The sequence below is a fragment of the Pavona decussata genome, unplaced genomic scaffold, assembly GCF_977016875.1.
Source record: "Pavona decussata unplaced genomic scaffold, jaPavDecu1.1 SCAFFOLD_510, whole genome shotgun sequence".
In the NCBI taxonomy this organism is placed as follows: Eukaryota; Metazoa; Cnidaria; class Anthozoa; order Scleractinia; family Agariciidae; genus Pavona; species Pavona decussata.
This window is the reverse complement of record NW_028145827.1, coordinates 23,271-43,793: the sequence shown is the minus strand read 5'-3', so window position 1 is coordinate 43,793 and position 20,523 is coordinate 23,271. Positions and strand designations below refer to the sequence as shown.

Here is a 20,523-nt window from a genome sequence, read left to right as displayed (position 1 = left end):
AAATTTCACCATTTTGAAGCGGTAAATCGAAGGAATAACTTCTAAGAAGCACCCAACACGTAAAACGGTTGAAATTGGTGAGTTCTTAGCGAAGGAATCGTGCTTTGTTTGACAGTCTTGGACCACGACGGGAGACTGAAAAGAGGTCATTGAGAAGCTTACGTTATCGTAATGGAGTTTCACAAATTTCCGGTGATAGTCTGAGTCGCGTAACACAAGGGAAACAACGTAACGCGATCGTTTTTTTTTTTTTTTTTTTTTTTTTTTTTTTGGACAAGTTGTAGGCAGGTCCAAAACTTACACAATCTACAATCATGTAAAAGCCTAACTAATTACAAAATTAGAGACACTGAAGGTAGATCCAATTTAAAGTGCTACTATGACGAAATTCGTGTCTCTCTAATCTGAGCCATTATAAAACATAAACAAGTAGTCTGTACGTGACGAAGAATGGTGCTTACTATTTTCAAATATCTCTTTTTGTTCCAGAGATATTCAAGTTTTTAAAATATGCAAATTAGCCAAGTGATGACGTCACAAACTCAACCGAATTTTGGTCAAATATTATGAAAAAAGATATCTCAGCCAATTTGTATCAGAAATGTTTAATTCTTTCCAGTTACATTGTTCTAAGTGCGCTCCATAATATGAGCTTATCAGTTTTGTTACCATGGTAACATACTGGGTTCCAGTCCTCCCTGATACTTAAGGCTTTGCTGGCCAACTTTGGCATTTTATTTTCATATTTGCCAATGGTGCCTCATCTGCGTGATCCAGAAAGCGTATAAATATGTTAGGTCGAGTTCGTGGCCTTGTTAAATGTTTTTCAAGCTGAAAATCACTAAAATATTGAAATCAGGTTGGTGGGACTGGAAAAGAGTGAGTTGCCATGGGAACCGATTTTTTTATAGCCGTAGGTGTATTGCCTTTAGAACTATTAGCCTGCCAGGTTTCAATGGTCTCTACTATAAATTGACTGAGATAGTTCTATTTATATACTTGATGTTATATTGAATTGAGAATATGACGTCATCATTCCTCTCATTTACATATTTTACACATTTTTCAAACATGAATATCTCCGGAACCAATGCAGATATTTAGAAACGGTAAACGGCGTTTTTAATCTTTCCTAGGATTCTATGTGATAAACCTTAAAATTCAAGAGGTAAAAATTTGATCATAGTAGCACTTTAACAATCCAAAAGTAAGCCAATTTATACAGCAAGAGAGTGATACTCTGACTTTTACTAGACCATTGTACAAGAGATTCACATAGCACTTGATGAGACATGAATAGAGGTATTTATGCCTTTTAGCCATACAAAACAAAGGATAGAAATGTAGCAGATTGTATTGCAACATGCTAAAAGAAAGGTTTTATAGAGAATGTTAGCATCCAATGGTGAATTACTCCATTCTTGTTAACATTAACACTTTTCCAGTATAGTTTGGCTACATTTTACAGGCTCAAGCAGATGGAATAAGTATTACTAACAGTAAATTTTTAACAGTGAATTTGTCAGTAGTAATTTGCAAAAGACGTTTTCATTGATGTTGCTTTTTTAGACAGTTAGTTAATTACAACTGAGCCATTTCTTGTTGTTTTGTCCCCATAAAAAAGGAAGATGACGGTCAAAAAACAGTAAAGGAAGTTGTGGACAACTTTAAATCTCTGCTGGAAAAAGTCCAAGGTATTTGTTTTAATTATGAAAATCGTAAATGGTAATTATTTTCAAAGCCACTTGTAATAAGCATGGCTCATATGTGAGTGTAAACATCTTGTCTGTTAACACCAGACGTCAAAGAAGTTTGTCTGACCTTGGAAAAGTTATAGAAAACAGGAATCTTCCAGAGTTGCATTATGCCAAAGGACTCCTTCTTTAGTCTGAGATTTTCAATCAGTTCTTGCTCTCTTTGTTAATTAAGACAAGAATCTCTTTTCCAATATGATCTATAACTTGTATTGTTACCCAAGATAAACTAAAGTCTTATTGCATTGAGTAGATTACAGCTGTTTTAAATAATTTACTTAAATTGAATGCTTTCCTTCACATAGATTGTGACAGGAATCTACCTTAAATGTTGTTAATCTCAATGTTATTTTGATGTGTTTTTCCAGGTCTTCCACCAGAGTCTTCCTTTATATGTTATGAACTTGCCATTGTGTATAATTTAAGCCACCTGCTGCTGCGGGGACACACAAATCTACCTGTTGGTGGACATCACAAAAGTACTTTCATTCTTCACAAAAGCCTTGTGAGAGGTACTTCACACTCTTTCTTTCCAGAATTTACAGAAAGCGTTAAAGGCCAAGCAGCTTCACCCAAGGGGCAGGGGGGGGGGGGGGGGGCAGGGGGGAGGAATACATGTATCTATCCCCTGTACATGTATAAGCTATACATTTATGTGCCACCCCATAGGGTATGGAATTTGAGCCATTTTGTCTGAAAACAGCTAATAAATAGATTTTGACCATTATGGTCTTAAATCGGGTGTGGTTTTTAAGGGAACCACATATTTGTCTTTTCAACTCCAAATGAATAGTATAGAAATAGAAGCATCCAAATATATCATTCAAGCTGAATTATTGGGTGAATTTTACCAATTCTTGACTTCCGCGCTGATGCAAAGATTAATTACGCCAGGAGCCTGGTCTGAAACTGGGTATAGAAAATGGCATGTTGGTCTGAAATAGGATCAGGGTTTGAAGAACCGGGCGGCACACCCTTACTGAGAATTCGGAGAGGTACCTCCCACCCTCCTCCCTTGGAGTTTCACCTAGTAACTGTTGATGTATAAATATAACTAGTAACAAATAAATTGACTTAAGGTAGTATACAACTGGGATGATCAGGCTTTATACAGCCTTTTCTCAACTCTGGTAAACCAATCCTAGTTTTGTTCCTTTACTGTGACAATATTTTAGCTGAACTCGTACTGGTCGACAATGAAAAGTAGCATTCTGATTGGTACCCTGAACTGTCCAAACTTTTCTGCCACTCACAAATTGATTTAAAACCGGTCTGTTGTAAGTTTAATGTCATGAAATGTTTCCTGCATGTCTTGCCTAGGACAATAATATTTTCAGTTGGCAAAATGTTTGTGGAAATTTCACAAATATTTGTAGAACAATCAACTTTTACCTTTGTAGCATTCATGCCTACCAATACTGAGTAGCAGTAATAATCATGCTTTACTGTTGATAAATTTGTGAGAAGATCAAGCCCTGATAATTAAATGTTTCTTAAACTACAATCTTGGACAAAACTACAGTAGTTGAGAAAAATATGAATTGCACATATAGATTTCAATCTCCCTCAACAAAAACACAGTCTGATCGAGAGTAGTAAACCTTCAACCCCCTTTCTCCTCACTCAATGTTGCTTTGTGGGTCAGATGATTACCCAGTCTTTTTGTCAATGGCAGACCAGTACGTGGTTCAACAAAACGTTTCTCTACAGTTTTTACCAAGATGGTAGCTTGTTCAGTTTGTACTGAAACTTATTAATCTTAGTTCATTTTTTCCCAAACTTTCAAAAGACAAACTTCAGTGAGCAGTATTTTCTCAATAGTTACCTGATGACACTTCATATGTCGTGGTTGATTCTTTTTCTTTTGGTTAGTATTTTTCAAACCAGTTAAACTTATATTTTCCTTTGTCCAGTATTCATTGCCATGATCTAAGATAAAGGGAAATAGCCAATTGAAAACAATTTTTTTAACCACAACATGTATATGTTGGGCTAATTTGTCTTGATGTGAAGAAAACAAAGCTGTTTTTGGTTCATTAATTATTAATAAGTGGTTCATTTTTCTTCTCTTGTTATTTGCAGCTTTTGAGGCCTTTGAAATTGGCAATTTGGATCAAGAAGCTTCAAGAGATGCAACGGATTTATTCAGTGTATCAAACATAGATCATACATTGAAGCAGCTGCTACCTTCATTGTTTAAAGCATTTTCTAACAACAACATTGGCTGTGCTCCTCTTGTATTGAGTTGCTGTCTTCTCGCATTTGTTTGGTTACTGGATGAACATGGTAAGTGATCTGCTCGCTGTCAGGTTTAACAGGGCATTTTTAAAGGGGCGGTGCCACATATTTTTAGTGTCACTATAAACAGCCAAAAAATGTATTTGTTTCAATGGAATCGTTAAAATAGTCTGTAGTTGAGTTTTGTTAACAATAAACCTACTAGAACACAGAAACTACTGTTTGCCTGACTGGATGGCTAAGATTGACGTGGATTGCAACTTGAAAAAATTGGCCAATTTTTTTAAGTTTTAAAGAAGTAGCTAAAAATTGATTATAAATGGTTTGTTCTTCCTTGGAGAAAAATCTTGATATTTTTTCCTGTTGTTGTAAAAGCAATTTCATGTTACAAAACAGGTTCTTTGTCAAATATTTGAGCAGTAATACTCAGTGGTAATACATTATATTGTTATGTGGGTGCCAATGCATTGAGCATGGCCGCAGTACTATTGGGAACACTATGTACCCTCCCCCCCACCCTGAAAGTAATACTCAGTGGTAATACATTGTATTGTTATGTGGGTGCCAATACATTGAGCATGGCTGCAGTACTATTGGGAACACTATGTACCCTCCCCCACCACCTCCAACCCCACCCTGAAAACAAGCCAATCCCTCAAAATAAGTCCCATGAAAGGTTTTTTGAATAAATGAGCCTAGAGCTTATTATTAGACAGTACTTTACTTTTAAATCTAGTATTTTGGTTTAATCTTAAGTTTTATTCAATTTATTCTTCCCCTTGTTTCTTGATTTACTTTCCATTTTATAGTGAACAGAGTAAAGGCTGTAACACTTCTTTCTTTGGTGCAAAGTCATTTAAAACATTTGAAAGATGATGTGCAATGCAATGTCATAGACGAGGTGAGAATCAAAGTTGAAGAAATGCCTATTGATAATAACAAACAGTAAGCTTGCACAAAATTCCAAACATTTCTAGCAACTGGACAGCAGTCCCTTTCTGGATAGTTGAGAAAGAGACTAAGCCTAAAGAGTGATGCGAGTGAGTAAAAAAACTGAGAAAGACTGTGAAAGAGGTGGGAGAGTAAAGGACTGTGCTATGAACTGTAATTGACAGGTCTGATTTTGCTTTCTATTTAACCCTCTAATGGGTACTACACTAAGGACTGGTTCACCCCGGTAACGGAATCAGATTGAGCAGAGTCTGCAGAAGTGGAAGCAGAAGGAATCTTCGATTCCACTGTGAATCAAAAAATGAAGACAGAATCGTGATTGTAACCCCAACGGAATCAGAATATTTCCTTTTTCTTCTGCTTATGATTCTGTTGCTTGTGTGAACTGGTTTAGTAGAATCATAAGCCTAAGCTGAGGAATCAACCAATCACATAGCTCATTCCTAATCTCTATACCCAATTGATTTAGAAGGGAAAACATAGTGCTCTTCAGCCATTTTTCCATCATATCCATTTGCACTAGGAGGATTCTTTTCATTCTGACTCCGATTCTGTTTCTGCTTCTGTCGCTTCCATCTCTGGTATGAACCAAGTGTAAAACAGCCATGTAAATAGTTGATAACTGAAAGGAAATTTGGTCACTGAAAGAGATTCAACTGCTGATGTTTCTAGCATGAGCCCTTTGAAGCATCAGCACTTGAATCTCTTTACAGCAGGCAGCTAATACCTAAAGTCATCAACTCTGTTGATAAACCAAACATTCATTACTTTAAATAGCGAAGTTTGTTTGTTTCCCTTTTGCTTTTGTGATCCAAGGTATCTGCTGATCGATGTCCCGTGCACCTGTTTAGTCTGGAGTACATTCCTTCAATCACTAATTGCATTATAACCTCATCAGCGGGAGATTTAACAGGCAAGAAAATAATATGTAAAACCTTGTTAACATTATTGAAACCAAACAAAGCTCAATTTTATTGCAGGAAGCTGCCATTTTTCTTTCCAAAATGCGAATTATTTATCTTGCTGGATATCTATTGTGTACAGATGATATGATGCATGTTATATTTCAGTTTATTTTGGTTTTTTATGATATCAAAACTACAACCAAACTGGTCAGGATTGAAAAAGAAAGTTGGTTTCATTTCTGAAGTGAACTGATGTAGGCCATATACCCAAACAGCCAACTAATTTTGACATTGTTAGGCCCTTTATGCACCAATCACTTCACTAAAGGCTGCATGTATATCGGGTGATCATGTCAAATTTGATTTTTGGTTTTAACAAAAGAATGAACAAACTCTGAAAAAAAAGAATGGGACTATGTTTCTGTAATGAACTAACATAGGAATTTATGAGGGTAATCTGGAGCAAACTTGGAAGAAAGCCACAATGTAAAATTTGATATAAAATTATTTGAGGCATTATGCATGTAGCCTTTCAGGATTTATTCTAGAAAATGCAGGGTCATAAACATTGTTCTCATGGAATGCTTTAAGTCTGATGATGTTTTTTACGATCATTTTGATTCATTAGATACACAGAACCTGTTAGCGCTGGTGACAAGTATGTTGGCATTCTCGCACTATGCAAATGAAGACTATGACAAAGTACTGACAACACTTCAGGAAAGAGTTGAAGGTCAAGATGTTGGTTTTAATGACCTTTATCTCAAAGGTTAGAACTTCAACGATTTGACTTGTCACTGAACTATAATAGCCTGTGAGCAAGCTCTCGTCTACTGTTGGAAATGCATGCATATGTGAAACCCCACCTGTCACAGTTAGTTCAGCCATTTAAGCCTGGTTTACACGTACGACGCAAGCATAAGAATAAGCACAAGCACAAGGATGTTTACACGTGCGATAACATAAGTATAACGTGACATACGCAAGCGCAGAAGCAGCCGAGATTTGATTCCAACATGGCGGAAAATGGCAACGCATGAGTAACTAGATTGTACGCTGACAACTTGTCACTGTTTTTCAGTTTCCTTTCCTTGCGCTTATGCTTATGCTTGCGTCGTCCCGGTTTACACGTACGACGCAACGACGCAAGCATAAGCACAAGCGCAAGCACAAGGCGCTTATGCTTGCGTCGCACCGGTTTACACATAGGTTTCTTGTGCTTATGCTTGCGTCGTGCGTGTAAACCAGGTTTTAGATTTTCCCAATCAAATGGAAAAAGTCACAGGAAATAGCCAAGGACAAATGCCACAAAAGCTTTTAGAAAGTTGACACAAGTTATAAAGTTTTGAGAACGTCATTGTCAATTGGCAATGTGGCTCATTATGCAGCTCTTTGATTGATTCAGCTTAATCAGATCTTATAAATAGCGTCTCGTTTTGTACTTTTAAAAAAAATTCATATTGTGTGGTTCTGGGAAAAAACCATACCTCCCCCATGGAAGGTTTTCTGGTTTGAAACTCCACCCTCTCCCCTTCCACCCCTGAATTTTCAGTCTAGCTTTGTACTTTTTTTAAAAAAATTTGGGCTTTTGGGACACAACTCCCACTTGAAATTTCCACTTTCACTATGGACATTTTCTGGAACTTGCACATATTATACAGAATATATATGAGCATTTTATAGATCTTGTATTATCTGAAAAGATAGTATGAGAGTAAGAGGGTATTAACTAAACAATGCTTGTCCTTTGGTAAAATACAGGATATGTGTTCTATGTACGAAATGAAGTGGACAAGGCATTATCATTGTTCCAGCAGTGTGTTCGCGTCTCGCAGGGCCAAAACAAAGCTGCTGCGTTAAACATGTTAGGCTGTTGCTGTGCTGTTAAGGTATCAAATCAGTTTTATTTTAATACCAAACAAAATTACAAAATCATATAATAAGTGGCAAGTCTAAAACTGTACTGTAAAGGCCTGTGAGACCAAGCTGATAGACGGCTTTCAGTGGCACATTAAAAATATGAGAATCTGAAGTAAGACAAAATCAGAAAGTGGGACAAGTCCTCTGGCTCAAGTGCTCCTTTCTTCTTTCCTTTTGGATGTGTTTTATTAATGACAGTCCTACATTCAAATCCTGGGCCATGTTTGCAAACAGCCAGCTGCATGATATGGTTAAATTGAAAAAATATATAAATCTGTTAATTTGTACATGTATAATGCATAATTCCATGACAAGATGATCAAATGCGCTTTACAAATATGGGGACACTCTCCAGATTGTATTGGTTACTTTTTGAGGAGAAGTGAAAACTGGACTTCTCTGAGAGAAACCTCTCAGAGAAATGATGAGAACCAATAATAAACTCAGCCCACATATGATGCCGAATCCTGTTATTGAACCTGAGCCACATTGGTGGGAGGCGAGTGCTCTGAACCCTGCGTTATCCCTGCAGGGATGGCATTATCACTATGAAGTATGAGCATAGCAGGCATCTTTTGTTAACTTGTTGACAGTGTAAAGGTTCCTAATGATGTGAAGCTATGTTTCATGTTGTTTTGTTAGCTCTAGCCTGAGTATCTTGACAGTTATTAATATAAAAGAGCAAAAAGGGTCCTTTTGCTGGATTTAAATAAGGGACTGGGTTGATTTACAGCCAAGTGTAATAAGTCTTGACAATCTGCGAGCCAGCGAGCCATGCGAGGCAGACGTGCGAGGCGCTCAGGTTAGCCTAAAAAAACACTCCGGTTAGCCTAAAAAGCACTCCGGTTAGCCTGAATAGCACTCAGGTTAGCTTAAATAGCTCCCCGGTTAGCTTAACGGTTAGCATTTATGTTGGGGGTTGTTCATGCCTCGCACGCCTCACATGTTTGGCTCGCATGGCTCGCACATTTGGCTCGCATGCCTCGCACGTTTGGCTTGCATGGCTCGCTGGCTTGCACATTGGCCACTGACTCAAGTGTAATACTACTCTGCCTTGCCAAAACACAAATGCGGTGTTAATGCAAATTTAATTTTAGTTTTAGGCTGAGAGTAAAATTTTTGCTTTCAGGGAAAACACCACATAGCGGTATCCAAGTTTAAAGAAGCCATGCAAATAGATTTTGAACAACTGGAAGCTCTTTTTAACATCTGTCTTCAGTATCAAAAGCTGGGGAATTTTGCGGCTGAAATACAATGTCTGAAGTTACTAAAAGAGGTGAGGGATGAAAATGTAATCAGCCAAGTGACAGAACTCATCATAGAGAAATATGGAAAGATTTAAAGACCAACAAGTTTACTCCAAGCTTTAACCGCTAATAGCCTGTGAGCCGGCAGGGGTGTTTTGCCATAGAAGTGTCATACATGCATGTATTGTCAAATGTCTGCCATAACAACAACTAGGTAAAAGCTAATCATTTATGTAATCAGTGCTTAACCCTATATAGTGTAGAAGAGTGCTTAGACCTAAATAATATCATTATTTATTTATTGTTTAATATCGTCATTGCTAACCCTAAACTGTAGTAGATGTCATAAAATACGACATTTGGTGTGTGGCATTGTGCAAAATACCCCTGCCCTCTGTGAGCTGGGTCACTTGCCTAGGATTCTTTCAGATGACTCGGACATCAGGAGAGTTTTGTGAAAAACAAAAAAGTCAACTTGTTTACAGGTTGAATCCACTTAACCCGATTGCTCAATGTACATGCATGTCAACTGTTTCCTAGCAAGGGTGGCTATTGAGGTCATTTTGACTATTGTGGTAGTTGAAATACCATTGTGATACTATTGCGATATTAGTGATACCACTGCGATACTATTGCAATATTAGTAAGACCATTGTGGTACTATTGAAATAATGTTGTAACTTTGTCTTCACACATTGTCAACTTGTACACTGTTATACAGAACGACTTAACTTGCCACCTCTTTAAATAAAAATAAGACTCTGGAACAAGCTATTGAAACTATCAATATCTGAGAAAACTATTGCAACAGTTATTTATAGTTGAAATTGTGATTGATATTGCATAGCTATTGGAACTCTCACTATTGCGATGAATTGTTACATACTTATTCCCAGCCAGATATAGAATGGTGTCGCTATCAATATTATCTTTCAACAAGTAATCACAGAAGCTCTGTCCATAGTGTGGCTCTAAAACAAGAAATCTGGCTACAAGTCTCTTGCGCTACTGTAAGTGCCCTCCAGGTCATAATAATTATGCAGTCACTCAAGATTTCCTTGTTTGTTTATTTGTTTGTTTATTTAGGCCATCAGTGGTAAAGTGGAAAGTGAAAAGTGCTGTAATGTAGCAGTGGTTTCTACCGACCATGGGCATGATCACAGAGATAGGAGATTAGGTGAGTGTTCCATGAATGTTGGGGAGCAGTGGCGGCGCGGTGCACTGGTGACAGCACTCGCCTCCCACAAATACGGATCAGATTCAATTCCCAGACTCGGCATCATATGTGAGTCGAGTTTGTTGTTTGTTTTCGTCCTTGCTCCGAGAGGTTTTCTCTGAGTACTCCAGTTTTCCTCTCTCCTCAAAGACCGAAATTTCCAAATTCCAATTCAATCTGGAGAGAGTCCCCAATTAGTGTTCTGCACTAAATACAGTGACAGTTAAATAAAGTGATTTATTTATTTTTTTTAAAGCAGAGTTAGTTCTACCTGTTGATCAATATCATAATGCCTTTCAACAATACAATGTATCAAGTGAGTATGAAGTCAAGGGAATGTGTCCCTCATACATGTCCTATTCCATATTTTAAGAGCAATTATAATAAACCAGCTTTTATTAAGTTATTTTTGGATCAACCACAGAAGTTGGCATTAATTATCTGATCATATTAGCAGCAAATCGAACAATGCCTACAGTTACTGAAATGTGTATTGGTACACTTCATGAAAACATTTCATGGAAGTATTCAGCTGTCTTAAACTTACTAAAAAAGACTTAGGTTTGTGATTTCTGTGATATCCTTGAGATAGAAAAGTTGTGCAACTTCAAATTGTATACAGTGACTTATAGAGGGTTGGGGAGTCGGTCGACAGCAGACATTTTTGCGCAAATCAAACATTGTAAACAAGATATTCAGTACCTCAGTCAACTCCCTTTGTTGCAGACACAGGGCATTTTTGTTCAGTCAAACCATAGGGGGCCCACACAATGTGTCTGTGTAGCCGATTGTTATTATATAGTAAATGCACTGGATTTACCGTTTGCTTCACCTATAGCGATATTATATCGCTAACTATGTATATAAATCAATGATAAATAAACGTTGAATTACCTTATCTGTGGTATATAGTCGTCCTTTTACCTCAAAAGCGGTTTTTTGAGCGATTTTGAAGGAGTTTGAGTTCGCCGTTGACTGTTCCATATATAAGAAGGAACATATATATATCAGCCAAACGTCGGTTTTTATCGTTCGTTTTCGCTTGTTTATGTCTTAACAAACCGTTATTGATAAAAAATTATTTCAGTGTCATGTCTTTTTCATATTATGTGTTACCTAGATGATGGCTTTTAGCTGGGTCCCTCTGGATATCAGCCTAGTTCCTGAATAGGCCACCCAGCCTAAATGAAGTTTACCTTATCTTGCCTTACGTACCATTGTACCTGGGGTGTGTGGTTGATCAAAAAGATAACGCAAGATGAATTACCTGCAGAAAACTGAAGCGTGTTTAAAAATACACAATCTTACCTTTATTCTGGTTGTACTGGCCAAGCAGAACTATTACCATATGACATTTGTCTGTCTTTAATCCTGTTAAAACAGAATTAACAATCCCTCCAAGATTTGCCTTGACTGGTGGGATGCCAAGAACTAGAATAACAACAGAACTTGTCACTTACATGTTGGCGAAACGATCTGCAGAACTTGGCAGGTTTGTGCTGTTATTTAAAATATCTCACGGTGAAACACTACAGCAATGTAGTCAAGGACGGTGCCTACTAAAACCGAAGTATTTTTTCGCGGTTTATGACTATGCGGGAAAAGCAGATCTTAGCAAGGGCTATGGAAATCCAAAAAGAAAATTGGGGGTAACCACGCATTTTTTAGAGATAATTAAGCAACAATTATTCTAAAAAGCAGTTACCAAATTGAAGCTTTATTATCTCTGAAAAATGCAGGGTTACCCCCAGTTTTCTTTTCGGATACCAAAAGCACAATTCGGGGCAAAACCGATCAAAAGTGCTTTTCAGATCGCGTTTTGCTGTGTTAGGTCAGATTCAGGAAACGTTGCCTCAATGTTTTATCCACCACTTTGTGCTTTGTTTTGAGATAAAACGGAAATCTTGCGCATAATCATAGATTTTTATTGCGCACAAAACGCAAAACAGCGGATAAAACATTGGAGCAGCGTCTCCTAAAGAAATTCAAGATTACATACAAAAGCGTGATTACTGGTGAAACTGGACTGCACTCAGTCCTGTTACCATTATTGATATGGACACAATTTAAGGGACAGACCAGTGTCCGTGTTATCAGGAGCTAAATAGATTGAAGTCTCCCTGGAACTAAGTGAACTGTTTTTAGTTTTGTAGTTGTTTGTTGTTTTGTTGACTCTCATTCCTTTTGGCTTTCCAAAAACTAGAACAATTACACCAAAAGAACTCAGTTGGCAAAATGGCGAAATGAAACCTCCTTTTTTCAGGTTTGAGGAAGCAGCTAACAGTTATCTTGAGTTACTGGCCAACATTGTAGAGATGCAGTCATCAAATTCTGTAAGTAACGCATTAAGGTGGAGGTAACTTTCTCAAAACAAAATTCATAAGTCTGCATACAGAGTCCCCATACTGCTGGACACTATAATGAACATACACGAGTTACTAATCATCAGTGTTCATCACTAAAGAGTGATGTCGGATCAATACACTGACAAAATAGGCCTCTATACTACACAATAAAACACAAAGAATATTATAAAGAAGACAAGATTCTCGCAGTTATCTATGCAACCAGACTTGCTAAAAAAAATCCTGAAAAAAAAAAATCCAGGCTTGAAATAATTTTGCAGTTAGCTTGACGTTTTTGAATAGATTTCCTGAAATGAATTTAGCAAACGCGTAAAATTTCGTAGATATTTTAAGAATGACTCAAATTTGAGGGAATTTAATAAAACTTAGCAGGTGGCATAACACACCATGTCACTTTTTTATGAAATTCATATACTGGTAGTGACAAGAGTATCAGACCTTTATGAAAGGCTTCCCAAATTTAGTCTGTATTTAATGTTACAATCTAACGTTTAGGAATCTAAAAGTGTTTTTCCTCTCGTGTACTCATATTACAGTCTAATACCATTCATCTACCGAGTCCAACAGAGTTATACCGGCAGTGTGCAGTTACACTGCTGAATGCTGGCAGATACCAAGACACTTTGACTGTGTGTGATAAAGTGTTAACGACTGCTGATAGCGGAAAACCAACTGAGAATGGTATGAAATAGGATTTTCATAAACAAACCGTGTTTTATCAGTTGTTGTTGTAAATCATTGAGACGTTTTCTTTGGTCATTTTGTAAGGAAAAAAAAGTTGCAGAAAACAGTGTTGGATGTTCTCGGAAACCTTTGTGGGCCACTTGCATTCTCGTAAATTTGCCTGGCCGGTGAATTGCACTCGCTCAAAATCTCTTGTCACATGATAAAAATAGCTTTGACTTGAAGACGTTGCAATGACAAATTCTGTTAGTTACTACTAGGACAGTGCTTTGAAATTTTCACCATAACTTACAGTTATTTGGAACAGAACGGTTGGTATATAAGGTAATCTGGCCGCCGTAGAGAGATTCGAGTGCTGGTGTTTTGTGAGTCCATCGGCAGAGCGAATAGAATGAAGGGCTAACGCTCGAAACGTCAACACTCGAATCTCTTTTCTCAACCGACGCAGCACTGCAGTTTCTTTAGAAACTAAACCCCGTACTTGTTTTTTAAGTTCTATTCTGTTTATTTGTTCTTTATTTATTCATGTTATGTATGACCTCACTATTAATAGGAATGTCTCTACCTTGAAAGGTCACAGAGATGAACACAATGAAAACTCCACAGCTCCTAGGAAAAGACTGCGATCAAATAAGGATGACAGCGCAACCAGCACAGATGAAGAAAGTATGTTTTGTGGTATGCTGATGTTGAAAGCAGAGGCCTTAATTCATCTTCATCAACCACTTGAAGCCCTAAAGGCCCTCAACAGGTAGAGTGGTAATCTATGAAAGCATACTAATATTATTTTTGTGATAAATTTGTTGGTGAAATATACAACGTTCATAGGCAACTTCATTGTCGAGCTTTAAAGGTCTTGAAATTTGAAGCGCTGTTATTTCGTAAAAAGTTTTTTTGTCAATTATGAGTCAAATATTTTTGGTTGGTTGTATGTTTAGAAAGGAGAGTTTGGGTGAAAGTTAAATTTCAACGAAAGTTTCTCTGAAAGATGTACACGTAGTTACATTTTTTTATACTGTACGATGTCCTCGCAAATTGGGATTTATTTTCTCAACAGTCATTGAAAAGTCCTGTGTAGACCCTATGTAAAAAAATGGCTGACATTTTAATATTCTCTTGTTTGCCATCAAATTAGCTCTACTAACTTCGTTCTTCAGTTTAAAAATCAAAAGAATATTACTTAGAATGAGGCTTGTCGGGGTAATTCACCTTTCCGGCGTTAGATTTCACGTGTAGTGTCACGTGACTTCTGATGTAAACAAACCGCGAAATTTCGGCCATCCGCTCTTACTTCGAACTACGAGCCTCTACTTCAAGTTCCCGTTAATATAAGCTAATTTATTTCTCCATTTCTTAAAATCTTCGAAACTCGAATAGTTCCAGGTTCAATATGTCAAAGCATAAGAATAAGAGCGATTACAATACCATGAATGTGTCGGAACTTAAAAAGTATTTGTAGGAACGTGGAGTTTCAATGATGCAGACAATTTGCCACTTAATTTATGACATACCAATCAATTTTTTCCCTGAGGACCCTGAACAACTTCAACTTGTCAGTGTGTGCAGACAAAAGAAAATTAAAATGTTAGCCTTTTGCTTAAAGTCTTTGTTTAGCACCAAAAGGGTAAAAACCCAATATGGCAATATATATCCCCTGGTTGGTTGATAACTGTGTTTTTCTCTTCACCTACCTGCCTGTCATTGTATTGAGATGGTGAGGAGAAATTACATTTTCATTATATTTTTGATCATCCAAGGGTGTTGAAAACACTAGAAGGTGTCCAATCATCCAATTTTTACTTGGCTCGTCAAGACAAAGAAGCCTCCGAGGAACAGCAGCGAAAAAGGAGAAGAATTGACACTGGTGAGTGTCCATCGTGACCTGCGAAGACTCATGATTGTTGTTCAGTCTCTGAGATCACTGCATCCTTTGAAAGGTCCTTGAGTTTTATTGGCGCAAAAGTTACATTATCATGCAGCCTTGTTTAAGTGTTTTGTAGTATTAGGCAAGAAAAGCTAGTAGTAGGCAGCAAGGATCTGAAAATAACGGCTTCAAATGGTTGCATCTGGTGCATTTTTGGGGTAAACTCGACAGTCCCATTTTTGACAGCTTTAAGATAGCACTCTTTAAGAGCTTTTTACAGTGGAACCTCGGTTTCACAAAGCGCCAAGCTCAAAGTAAATACAAAACAGCATCACAGCTGATGAGTGTAGTTATCTGGCAGCAGGCCTTCTGTATGATCAGAATTTTTTTGGGTCTTATCCATTTTATAAGAACATTTCATATTTCCAGGCTGATTTTGTTCTTATAAAAATGGTGCTTTATTTGCCAAATTTCAGCCTGGTGTTCTTAATCCATGTGTTCTTATATGCGGGTGTTTACTGTAGCACTCTTTAAGAGCATTTTACAGTGGAACCTCGATTTAACGAAGGTCCAGTAGCTAGCTTAAGCGAGAAAATTAAGCCGGCAAGTATTTGAAACTAATGTTAATGTCAACCTCCATTATCCTATCAGAGTGACAAATGCATGTATTGTAGGTATAGATTCAAGATCTTTGTCGTTGGTCGCAATTTGAGTTACAGTACGCTTGATTTTTCTTTTTAACAAGTGTAAGAATAGACGGTAAATGTTTCACTTTAGGCGGCAAAATTGTCGGCTGCCGGGCTGGTGATGGATTGCTAAAAACTTTATTTGGCTTAACCAAATAAAAAGAGATGTGTATGCAGTCAGGCCTTGATCCAGGGAAAAATGTGACTGTTTTCCGATGATGTCTATCGATTGTCCAAAATCTGACCGTTTTCCGTTGAACGTCGGGAACAGGTCTGGATCCGCGCCTGGTACTACTGTTAATCAACATTGTGATCATGTAACATTTATTGGATAGCAATTTTGGATCGGCGACTAAATATGATCTGAACGTCATGCCAACATGTGTTTGTTTAAGAGAATCATACATGGGATCTTATCGTTCCAACATTGTGGCACAATATTTGTTCACGTATAAGGAAAGGAAATGTTGTGCCAACGTGTTGGAATGTTGGGACTCTGAAAGTCCAAGATTCAACCAACCGTTATGCTTTTCATTGCCATCAATCACTGGAGCGGATATCTTAAAAACAATAACGTTTGGCTCAACGGAGTCAAAAGATCATGTTCGTGCGTTGTGATTGGCGGATTGCGATCTACTTTGTCGGTTTCTGTATTTTTGTAGTGAACCAGTTGCCGCCTTAATTATGATTGACAGCAGTAAAACATGTAAATAGTTACTTGAGGCTCAAGTTCAGAGTCCGTATGTTATTGAAAGGCGCAGTAAAAGGGTTATTTTTTCCTTCAAAGGAGACAGCACCCTGTTGACAGAGCAAGGACAAAGAATTGAACCAAATGAGCTTGTAAAATTAAAGGTGAGTATTATCAATACCTGTGATCTCGAACTTACCACTATGTTTGGCAATTGACCCAAAGCTTACTCGATGATGGAAACAATCAAAAGCCGCTGTTCGTCAGTTATCAAATGATTATTGTTCTTGAGAATGATGTATTATTCTAGAAAGTGACACAGGCATACTCGGAAAAAAGAAATCCGAGTGCTCCTATCAGGAGTCGAACTTAAGACCTTCGATTACTAGTTCGGATGCTCTACCAATGAGCTATAGGAGACTTGTGGGAGCTAAGGCCATTTCTAGAACAATACATCATTCTCATTCATTCACAAGGCTGGAAATATACCATCACAGTTATTTCGTTATAGTTATATATGGAACTAAACCAGAAACACTTTCTGTTTGCCATGGGCTACACCGCAAAAAGGTAGAAAAACAGTGTTGTCACCACTTGTGGTTCTCACTCTGCAATCAGCAGTCATTTGCCATTCACTTGACGTTTTGCTTCCAGGTGCGGGCATACAACCAAAACGCTTTGATTCTAGAAGGCCTGGATCAGACCCATGATGCCCTGTATGAGTTGCATCTCAGTTTGGAGTGTTTGCCAGGTGATTGAAATTTCAATTCTCCTTAATTATTCCACGCATCAACGCTCAGAGATTTTTGTCTTAGTTTATTGCTTTAATCTCTTTATTCTCATCACTTAATACTTGAAAGTGTATTGACGGTGCAACAAGGAGCAAGAAGAAGTTGCATTTTTGGAGAATAAACAATCGCATTATAAACCGTTCGGGTGCTTTTCCGTAGTTAAATTTTAAAAGTAACCTTGGTTTGTTTTGGTGTTGGTCTTTTGTGCCTTGTGATTGAATTAGAAAAGTAAAACCAAACTCAGTTGAGACTCGCTCGCACTTGACTTCATTGATTTGTGTTTGCTTAAAGTTTTGTTTGGTTGTTGTGGTTTTTTTTAAGTCTGTAGTGATCAGCTGGTTACAGTGTTGACTTTGGTTAGTTAAGGCCCGTTTAAACGGTCGTACAATTTGTCCAGCATTCGTTCAACAAGAGTTGAACAAGTTGGGCAAGTGTTCGATGAAGGGAGTGCTTAAAACCATTTCAACGCCATTCAACCTTTTCAAGAACAAAGAAAATGTTGAATCGATGTTGAATGAAAGTTTAAAACCATTTCAAATTTGATTCAACACACTTTCAACAAGCTTTCAACCGATTTCCTTACGCTTTCAACAAAGCTGAACGACTTGTTCAAACGCCCCCGACATTTGTTTCAACAACTGTGTTGAACGCATCTTGAAGCAAATTTTGAAACCGTTTAAACGGGCCTTAGTCAACAGCAAAGCCTGAAACAATAAGACTTCGAGGCTACGGGGAAAAAATTGTAGAGTTTACATTGCCAGATTTCATACCGTGGGAGTCTGGGTACAAGTCTGTGTATTATGGGATATGGGACTCAACACCCACATAGCCAGAAAGAGCACATCGAACTTTACAGCATCCTCAAGTTTGGTGTTAATCAAGCGAATATTAGGCGAGATACAGCCATTCAGAAACTTAAAAAATTGACTAAGAAATGTATGGAACGCCGGACAAATCGTCCGTCACGTCCGGCGTTCCATATATTTCTTAGTCAATTTTTGAGTTTTTGAATGGCTGTTTCTTTCCTAATATTAGCTTGATTAACACCAGACTTGAGGATGTTGTAAAGTTCGATGTGCTCTTTCCGGCTATGTGGGTGTTGAGTCCCATATCCCATAATACACAGACTCGTACTCAGACCCCCACGGTATGAAATCAGACAATGGGTTTATTCCCCGGAGCCTCGCAGTGTTGTTTATTGCTTTAGGATGAAATTGGGCTATTCTAAACTGCTTTTGTACAGTGCACAGAATGAATGTTTTAAAACTTTCAGAAGTGAGAAAATGTTCTTTATTTAAATTGTGCTTTGTTCGCCAGCTGGGTTTCCCTTTTACAGGAAAATTAAGGTATCACCCAGGGGAAAATTGCCCATTTTGCCAAGTTTGAGATTTTTACATAGTCGGATAGGTCTTTTTTAAAGCTTTGTTTTGCAAAAAAAAAACTCCAGGAAAATATTTCATTTCATTTTTTTTTATAGCCTGATTCTCAGACGTCCTAGGTTTTTCCGACCGACCTCGGACGTCTGAAAATCAAGCTATTTCTGAGGTTCAGAGCGGAAAAACGCAAAAAGCATGCTGACCAAAAGATCGTAGGCTCTGAGAACGAGGATGCTTGCGCCCACGAACGGATATGCGCAGAAAAATTGCGCAGAACGTTTTTCCGCTCTGAATTTCTGAGGCGATGCTGTGAGCAACCGAACGCCATCTGTTAATCGTCTTCTCGTGCTTTTATTTGGTGGGCGTGGAACTCCATTTATAAAGACAGAGTATTCTAGGAAAAATTGCTGATTTCTAAAAGACATTCAAATTTGAGCGCCTTTGAGGAAATTAGCCATATTCTAGAATTATTAAGTTTTCAAAACATGTGGGATTTCCTGGGGGTTTTGTAAAAACAGCGAGCGCTAGAGCGGCCCGCGCGCACCACGGTCCGGTGGGGTGGCCGATACCGTAATAGGTCGAGAGAGGTAATGTGGGGCAAAGTTCCTTGTCTAATTAACAAAGCATGATAAAACAGATTTAAATACTTGAACCATTGGTCTTCAAATCAAACACAACACATGCCAAGTATCGGATGAATATGTTTGTTACAATAAGATAAGATTCTTCATTCAAGGTGGGAAACATACGCTTAGCTGTAATTCAGTACAACCTGCACCAGCTAGTTTACAAGTATGCCACGATTAAAAAAATAAATGATAAAACATTAATCAGACAATAATCTGTTCATGTTGTCCTTCAGCAGCATGGTTAAAAATATATAAAAACTGTTCAATTGAGGCCTTACACTGCTGTTTAAAAACTAAAAACTAAAAACTGAAATCCAAGCTTTCGCCGATCAACGGCATCATCGGCGAAAGCTTTGATTTCAGTTTTTAGTTTTTAGTTTTTAAACAGCAGTGTAAGGCCTCAATTGAACAGTTTTTATATATTAATCAGACAGCAAAGGCAATAAAAAGGATAAAACCATATACAGTGGAACCGCTCCTTACGACCACCTCGTTATTACAACCACTTCTTTGTTCCCCAAACGAATTGAAATTCCAGTCATTTCCGTAGTTTTACAACCTTGTTGTCCAGCCACCCCGTTAATACGACCATATTTTCACGGCGGCCCTGAGGTGGTCGTATTAACAGGGCTCCACTGTAGAATAAACCGCTTTTTTACAGGATAAGAAAGCAATTGGATGTTAGCAAGATGCTTCTTTGTCTGAGATATTTACTCCTTTTCTGAAAATGTTCAAAAAATTTATAATCGGTTGACGCTCTAATTACGTTTGATAAGCTATTCCAAAGCCTGGGCGCCTGAAAACGCCAGGACTTAAGTCCAAACGAGAAGTAGTGTTCACCTTTGGTAACTTTGACTACTGACTGTGTTGTGTTGTTTATTCTCCAGATAACCCAGGAACAGTTTACAAACACACACAACTGCTATTAAAACTGTCATTAGAGAAAGAGGCGGCCGCGAACTGGCTCCGGTTCAGAGGCATTCAGCTTCAACACACAAAGGACGTCGGTTCCATTCAAAAAGCGCTGAGGTAAAATCAGCACTAAGACGTTAGATCCAAATTGTGGAGTATAACAAACAGTACAATTAGAAAGTATTAGTATTGTTCAACGGCTTTTATTGAAGTGCTCCACTTTAGGATTTCATCCACAGACTGAAAAGTTAGAACCACCTTGTACAGCATAATCAGCAGCACCACTGGAAAGTACT

The 20,523-nt window shown here is 37.9% G+C and overlaps 1 protein-coding gene across 1 annotated transcript in view; it reads left to right on the top strand.

Annotated features, from left to right (window-relative positions):
- The window catches only part of LOC146450023 (uncharacterized), a 95,972-nt gene that overhangs the window by 73,880 nt on the left and 1,569 nt on the right, over window positions 1-20,523 (top strand). Inside the window, exons 17-33 of the mRNA XM_085100812.1 lie at window positions 1,625-1,694; window positions 2,123-2,266; window positions 3,837-4,040; window positions 4,802-4,893; window positions 5,760-5,856; window positions 6,477-6,617; window positions 7,610-7,737; window positions 8,898-9,044; window positions 10,102-10,192; window positions 11,615-11,723; window positions 12,495-12,564; window positions 13,134-13,278; window positions 13,855-14,032; window positions 15,039-15,145; window positions 16,619-16,683; window positions 17,174-17,270; window positions 20,203-20,344. Of these exons, the coding sequence (XP_084956938.1) occupies window positions 1,625-1,694; window positions 2,123-2,266; window positions 3,837-4,040; window positions 4,802-4,893; window positions 5,760-5,856; window positions 6,477-6,617; window positions 7,610-7,737; window positions 8,898-9,044; window positions 10,102-10,192; window positions 11,615-11,723; window positions 12,495-12,564; window positions 13,134-13,278; window positions 13,855-14,032; window positions 15,039-15,145; window positions 16,619-16,683; window positions 17,174-17,270; window positions 20,203-20,344 (2,027 nt within the window). The remainder of the gene's footprint in view (window positions 1-1,624; window positions 1,695-2,122; window positions 2,267-3,836; window positions 4,041-4,801; window positions 4,894-5,759; window positions 5,857-6,476; window positions 6,618-7,609; window positions 7,738-8,897; window positions 9,045-10,101; window positions 10,193-11,614; window positions 11,724-12,494; window positions 12,565-13,133; window positions 13,279-13,854; window positions 14,033-15,038; window positions 15,146-16,618; window positions 16,684-17,173; window positions 17,271-20,202; window positions 20,345-20,523) is intronic.